The 8,115-nt window shown below is 40.4% G+C and overlaps 1 protein-coding gene across 1 annotated transcript in view; it reads left to right on the top strand.

Annotated features, from left to right (window-relative positions):
- The window catches only part of LOC125614594 (zinc finger protein 124-like), a 30,510-nt gene extending 29,246 nt beyond the window's left edge, over positions 1-1,264 (top strand). The window contains exon 6 of the mRNA XM_048797514.1: positions 1,203-1,264. Coding sequence (XP_048653471.1) covers positions 1,203-1,264 — 62 coding nt within the window. The remainder of the gene's footprint in view (positions 1-1,202) is intronic.
- Positions 1,265-8,115: the final 6,851 nt, after the last annotated feature.

Below are 8,115 nucleotides of genomic sequence, written 5' to 3'. Positions count from 1 at the left end.
TTATGAATGTCAACAATATGTGAAAGCCTTCAATTGATCTTCCTACCTTCAAATACAAGAACAAATGCTGGTTAGAAGCCCTTCAAGTATAAACAATGTAGAAAAGCCTGTATTTGTGGCAGTTACGACATGAAATAACTCACATAGGAACAAAGCTATACTAATATAACAAAGCTATACTAGTATAAACAATCAGAAATACCTTCTTTCCTTACTCCTAATAAGTATTAAATAAATGGTAATGTAGAAATGCCCTTTGAATGCAATAATTGTCACAAATCATTCACCTTTCCTGGTCATCTTCAAATACATGAAAGTATTCACACTACAGAAACTCTGAACATTAAAAATATGGTAAATCAGTGCTCCCAGTTGCTTTAAAAGCCATTTCACTCATAGTGGAAAAGAAACGCTCTAAATATCTGATATTTACCTCCTATACATGAAAGGTAATGGAGCAAAGAAATGTGTGAAAATGTTCAATTTTTTCAGGTCCTTTGAAGAACAATTGCACAGGGTGAGAAACTGAACCAGAAATCTGATAGAGTTTTCATAAATTCCAGTTTGATTTTTGTGTCAGATTTCCATTGCACTGATGAAAATACCAGAGAAAATTCAACCGAAGGGAGGGAAGATTTATTTTGGCTCATGGTTTTATAACATTCAGTCCATCATGGGCTGATTGCCTTGCTTTAGCCCCGAGGTCAAGCAGAACGTGGGATGGAATGGTGAAGCGGGGTAGTCCTACTTATCTCATGGCAGCTGGGAAGAAGAGAGAGAATATGAATTAAGTATATCACTAGTTACCTTGCAGGTTTTATTGTGCAGACCATAGTTGTGGTCTTTCTATTTTCTGTGATGCTGCTTCCCTTGATACTGTACTGTGCGCTTGTGATGGGATTCACATCTTTGGTGCCTCATGGTCCAGGTACTGATTAGTAAAGGAAGAGAAAACAATGATGCTAGCTTCTAAGAAAACACGAGAGAGGCTACTACCTCAAGTGTTCTGAGGGCAAAATCCCTAGTCAGCATATGGGTTTTCCTTAGCACTGCTGTCTACCAGCATTGCAAAGTTCTCATGAGAATAAGGTTTGATGACCTTGGAGAAAATGACACTGCATTTTGTGCATTTCCTGAAGATTGAGTTGGTGGCTTCCATTGTGGGTTATTGGATAGCTAAACTCTTTCATTTAACCACACAGAACATGACCACTTCTGGGGATCAGATGAAGATATTTCCTGTGCAACCTGCAAGTTTGCATGAATAACTACCCCAAAATTTTCAGAAGCACTTTATGTAGAGAGAAGAGTAGTTATGGGTAATGGGCTGTTCTAGCAACCTAATAACAAATGAAGTTGTTATTAGGGTCTGGCTCACCAAGACCCTTAAATACTACATGTTATGCGTCCAGCTCAACAAGTGTGATGATCCCCTGGTATCAGGTACAGGATGTTCTTCAGTTGGTCTTCCCCAGTTCTTCCCCACCCCTCTTTGTTCGTTGTAAATCTCAAGAATACATGTAGAATGTGGATGTAGAAGAATGAAAAGCAATCCCATGAGATGACAGGCCAAACTGTCTGTCTCTTGGAGATGGAGAAGTGTGGGAAGGCAAAAGTAAGAGGCAGCAGAATGGGAAGTGGAAAGAGATGTAGAGAGAACCCATTGACCATGTCCCTCCCTGGACCAGGGTCCAGTACAATGGGATGGAGTCTTTAAAGGATTTGTCTCTTAAGGCCACATTAGAGTAAATGTCTCTGTTCTTATTTTCAATGAATCCCCAAAGGATAATTGAGAATAATATTGGGATGAGGTATTGGAGGAAAATTGTTGACATTCTCACATCTGGCGGGTAGGTGGAGGGAAGGCATGAATATTATTCACATATTTGACCTTGTGTTTTCAGTTTCCTGGTGTGCTCACTGAGGTTAAGGGAATGGGGAAGAGTGTCCCAGAAGGCAAGATACGTTCAATTCCTGAATTCTAACTGCTCATACTGTGGAATCTGCATAATATACTAACTTCCTTCCTATGTATTCAGAGGCAGAGTACTGTAATCAGAAATTGCATTAGGGGATGAGCAATGAGAAATTTATGTTGATTGACTAAATATGCTATATGGTCACATGATTAATTTAATCCACATTTAAGTAATTTATTAATATGAAAATGAATCCTAAAGTTTGAAAGAGCTAACTACTAAAGAATAATAATTCTTAAATTTACAAATTTGTAAATAAGTCTCTGAAATTTGAGAATATTGTGTTCCTAAAACATGAACATGTTCAATCAGAAAAACAGACAATAGATTACAATAGAATTCAAAGAGTTAAACCCACACAGATTGTCATTTGATCCTAGACAAGTGTGCCAAAAATATATTAGAGAAAGAACAGCCTTTATTTAAAAAAAAAAACAAAATGTGCTGGGAAAACTTGTTATCCATTTGTAGAAGAATGAGACTGAATCCCTGTCCCTCACCTTGCACAAAATTCAATTCATGGATCAAAGGACTATGAATTAGATGATAAGCTATGAATTCCTAGGAGAAAACAGTCAACACTGCAACATGGTTGCAAGCAACAATTTTCTCAGGAGAATTCCTGAAGGTTGAGAACTAACTTGAAGAATTAATAAATGGGATGACATCAAATTCAGAATTTTCTGCAAGGCAAAGTAAACAAAAATGTGGATAACCTATAGGAAAAGAATAAATTTTCTGAGAGAATAGTAGTATCCAGTATGCATAAAGAACTCCAGCATGTTATAATAAAAAATAACCCAATTAGTAAAGAATTGAATTAAGTAAACACTTATTAAAAGAAGAAATACATTTGACCATATATATGTATGTGTGTATACATATATATATATATACACACATACATATATAATGAGAAAAAATATATGTATACAGATATATAATACAGACACACACACATATATATAATGATAAATTTACCATCTTTAGGAAATAGGGAAATGAAAACCAAAACTACACTACATTTCATCTCACTTTGTTTAGAATGGCAGTCATTTGAATACAAACAATAATAAATGCTGGAGATATTGTGGAATAAAATTGATACCTTCACACCCTTGGAGGGAGTGTAACTGTGGAAACCAGTAGGAAGTTCCTCAAAACACTAGGATTGAAAAACCACATAATACAACTATATCATCGCTTGGTATTTAACATAAAATATTGAAGTTAGGATATTATAGTGATACATGCATGGCCAGATTTAAAGGAGCACAACTTAAAATATGGAACTGGCCTCCATGTGTACCAGTAGATGTATGGATAAGAAAATGTGGGGTAAATCTGCAGTAGAAGCTCATTCAGTCATAAAGAAGGATGAAATTGTTATTTATAGGAGAATGTATGGAACAGGAGAATATATATGAAGTGAAAAAAGTCAACTCAGAAAGTCAAGGTTCATGTTTTCCCTCATGTGTGGAAGCTACAAAGAAAGGAAATGTATAGAGGGAGCTCTTATAACAATCAAAGGGAGATCAGTAGAGGAAGGGACCAGGCACAAGGAGGAGGGAAGAATAAGGAAAAAGAAGAGATGCTGGGAGGGTAATGGCAAAGTTATATTGTTCTACTTTGTGCATGTGTGACTGCCTTATAACATCACAGCATTACGTGTGAGTATCATGCACTAAGGAAAAAAGAAAGGGTACCTTCCAGCTAATCTGCAATCCCAGTGTCTGAAGTTCTCTGCATCCTATTCCTCCCCTCCTATTGGAGGCGACCCCAGGGGGAGTTTCCATCTCAGGGCCAGTGCCAACTGGGAATCAGCATGCGCGAAGGCAAGTAGAGAGTGAAGGTTGCAGGTTCCCTCTGGGGTACCTTGATTCCCAAATTTGCAAACAGTAGCCAGCTCCAGGAGAGTTGCTCCCTATGTGCATATCCTGACCTATGCTGGGTTATAATGTCCATCGGCTTCGCTACTGGACTGTGGCAACTCATGCTTGTGCTGTTATCATCCAGGCAGGTGTCCCAAGCCAGTCCTCACTACATAGGGCTCCTCATTGTTTCACAAGAGAAATATTGAGAAAGTGGTGACATAAAATGATAATGTAGCTATTAGGGAAATAAGAAATTATTTTATTCTGAGGCAAACTAAGAAATTAGTTTATTAGTTTTATCATGGCCTTGATAATACACAGATTCATGTTACTGTTCATAACATGTTCCACCATGGAAGTGCTTTGATGAACATTTATGCCCATGGAACAAAGACCATGAATCTGTAGGTTTACCAAATTCTTCACTGGAGTCCTTATGTAGGCAGGCAAGGAGACCTGCTTTATAGTTTTCAGAAATTATCTTGTAGAATTTGTACCTTTAAGATTGATGTAGGGAAGAGGTTGGCTAAGCTTAGTGATANTACAGAGCCTGTCAATAACCTTGGAGAAACAGATGAATAAGACTTCAGGAACCATATCCTGATCCAGGACAGGGGCAGCCTTTCCATCATGCTGGAAGAAGAGGTAGCATCCAAAGGAGCCACGTGGAAATAATGGATGTGCCCATTTGTGTTCACCCCTCACCCAGCAGACGTTGTGCTGATGGTGACGCCAGGGGCACATGTGAGAAGCAGTTGAAGGAGAGGGGCAGCTTCTCCCTGGTGCACATGAAAGAGTGCAGGCCTCTAAGTCATTCTCTGTACTCAGGGACTCACACATGTCTGGAGACCGCTCCACAGCACTGAGTAGCATCACCATGTGGATGACAGCCCAGTGACAGGCAGCTGTGTCAATGGACATGGGCCTGCATGATTGAATAGCCATGAAGTGTACAATCAAAGAAGCAAGGTACTGCTGAGATGCCAGTTGCAAGGTGGGAAAATTGTGGTTTTCAATGATAACCTGGGTGGAAATTGTGTGAATCTTCATGGTGAACAAGAAACACTTTTTAAATCTTAAAAATAACAGATCATATGTCACTGGTGTTCTTTCTTTGGTAGTCAAGATATTAACAAATTATTATGGTTTTTACTTTATCCACTCACAGTCTTGATAGGTCCTGACTCTCTCATATCAACTCTATGACTCAGCCTCCCTTAGCTGGACTTGTCATTTCCATTCTCTCACTGTCACTCTGTGTGTAGCTTTACAGGAGAGGTTAGGTTCTTTTTTTAATATTTATTTTTTAGTTGTAGTTGGACAAAATACCTTTATTTATTTATTTTTATGTGGTTCTAAGGATGGAACCCAGGGCCCCGCACATGCTAGGCACGTACTCCACTGAGCCACACCCCAGCCCAAGGTTGCGTTCTTGAGGCAGTATATTTTGGGGTCTTATTTTTTATCCATTCAAGCACTAGATAGATGTCTTTAAGTGGAGAAATAGCAAGTTATATTGAATTATTGAAAGGCACGGGCTTTATCATTTTGTTGATTTTCTTCTCATTTTTTTGTATATCCTTTGTTACTTCTTTCTGTCTTCTTCATCTCTGTGGTTTGATGCATACTGATTGATCATGTCTGATTCTTCCCTAGTCTCAATTAAATGTGTGCTCTTGTATTGGGATTTATTCTCTCCCTCTTTCTTGTTTTGGTAATCTGTCTTCGTCCATTCCCAGGTGTGGGATTCACTTCAGCTTCCTTTGCAATGCTAGTGTGTGTTCATGAATTCCTTTGGTGGGAGCATATCTTGGGAGGTCTTTATTTCTCCTTTGACTGTGCAGTCTACCACTGCTGGGTATAGTAATCTTTGATGGCACTTGTTTTACTTCAGGACTTGAAATACACCATCCATGTCCTCTGGCCCTTAGGTCTTCTGAGAAGGCTGATGTCAGCAGTGGTCTTGTCTTTGGTGTTGTTTGGTCCTCTCTCATGCTGGTTCTAAAGTTTCTTGTGCTTCACTTTTCACTGAAGGACTGTTGTGGTGGCAGGATTTTCTCATCATTACATTTGGGGTTCCATGGCACTGTGCACCTGGTGTCTGTGTCTCCACGTGTGCGTCACTAGGAGGCATCAACAATTGGGTCTTTTTCTCCCCCTAATTCTGTCATGAAAGTGAGTACCTGGGTGTCACTATGAGTGGATGGTGGTTGGAGCTGGGCAAAAGTCCCGTCATCTGGGCTTGGGGTGCAGCGCAGTGGCAGAGTCCTGCAACACATTTGAAGCCCTGTGTTCCTCACCAGTAAAACACACACACACACACACACACACACACACACGTTTCTCTTGGATGAGGTGCATTCATGGACTGAGTTGAGCAGCTTCTCTCTGGATCATAGGTTGTGTGCCTCAGGGGCAGGCTGAGGCCAAGGTTTTCCCAATTCATTCAGGTGTATTACCCACCAGGTACTAAGCAGAAGTAGGTGGCAGCTAAGCCAGGTGTTATTTCTGTCAGCTGAGATGTTCATAGGGGCGAGCAAGGGCAGAATGCAGCCAGCATCAAGCAGAACTTCCTCCAGGTTCTTGTACTGCACGTCCAGGGGTGCATCAGGCTGGATCAGGTCAGCTTGTTGGGAAGGTCTCCACAGGATGCCCCTATAGACACGGGACGTGCTGTTACCACAACATTTTGTTCTGGGGTGGCAAAGGAACTGTGGGTCCATCACCCACCTCAACCTTGGCATCCCCAGTCCTGGAACCTTGCTAGGCCAGGTGCTTCTGACCCGCCCTGATTCTCAGAGGGCAGCCCCCCAGCTTTCTGCTTCATCTGGAGTGCCGCCCTCCAGGCTGCAGCTCCTGTTCCCCACCACGTGGGACTCCAGCAGGTTTGCACCCACGTCTCCCGACCAGGTCAGGACCTGTGAGACAGCATCTGGCAGTGAACCAATGCCCACAGGAGCCTACTGTGGGAATAGGTGGTTTCTGACCTCTGGAGCAGATGAGACTTACACAATAGGTCCCTCCTCAAGATATCTCTCTACTGTAGCACCTTGGAAATATTATTCACCAAAACTTAATATATATAAAGAAAATTATTTGTTCTTTTCAGTTATAGTTGACAGTAGAGTGTGTTTTGACATATTATATGTACTTGGAGTGTACCTTCCCATTCTAGTAGTTGTACATGATGTGGAGTTACACTGTCATGTATTCATATGTGAACATGGGAATGTCAAACCCCATTCATTCTACTGTCTTTGCCATTCCCATCTCCCCTCCCTTCCCTTCATTCTACTACTAAAACTGAGTTTAATAAAATAATTGAACTCATGATGAATATTTTAGACCCCTTTTATATAGCTGTTTCCCTAACTATATAGTCTGATTAAAAGCACAAAGTAATATTTCTATAGAGTTGCAAGGTAACTAGGAAGTTTATTAGCCCTTAGTATAACAGAATAAACAAAAACAACTTCATGGCCATTTGTTAAGCTTATTATCATCTAATATTAAGAATACCATGCTTTTTTTTTACCATGCACGGTGGCGCATGACTGTAATCTCAGTGCCTAGGGGTGTGGGGGCCGGGTGTGGGGGCGAGGCTGGGGCAGGAGGATAGTGAGTTCAAAGCCAGCCTCAGCAATGGTGAGGTGCTAAGCAAGTCAGTGAGACCCTGTCTATAAATAAAATACAAAATAGGGCTGGGGATGTGGCTCAGTGGTCAAGTGCCCTGAGTTCAATTCCGAGTACCTTCCCCAAAAAAGTATTCTGTGTTTTTGGCATTCTAAAGCCTGTTCTTATTGTTTGTTTTGTTTTGGGTACCAGGAATTCAAACCAGGGGTTCTACTCCACTGAGCCACATACCCAGTCCTTTTTATTTTGTATTTTGAGACAGTGTCTTGCTAAGTTGCACAGGGCTTTGCTGGATTGCTGAGGATTGCTTGGAACTTGTAATTCTCCTGCCTCAGCCTCCCAAGATGCTGGGATTACAGGTTTACACCACTGCACCCAACTTAAAGACTTTTTTAAAAAATTGAAATAATTTTAAGTATCTTTAAACATAAAAGAAAACAAAAAATGATTAGAATATGCTGTATTAGTTTATGTTTGATTATGCTACTAGATAAAATACTATGTAAATGAATACAGTAAAGTAAATAGAAACATTAAAATAAGTAAACAACACCAGATATGGTGGTGCACACCTTTATCCCAATGGCTCTGGACACTGCTGAAGCAGGAGGACTTCAAGTTCAGAGCCA

This window comes from Marmota marmota, unplaced genomic scaffold (genome assembly GCF_001458135.2).
Source record: "Marmota marmota marmota unplaced genomic scaffold, marMar, whole genome shotgun sequence".
NCBI classification, from domain to species: Eukaryota; Metazoa; Chordata; class Mammalia; order Rodentia; family Sciuridae; genus Marmota; species Marmota marmota.
Note: the sequence above shows the minus strand (reverse complement) of the source record. Positions and strands in the feature narration are given on the sequence as shown.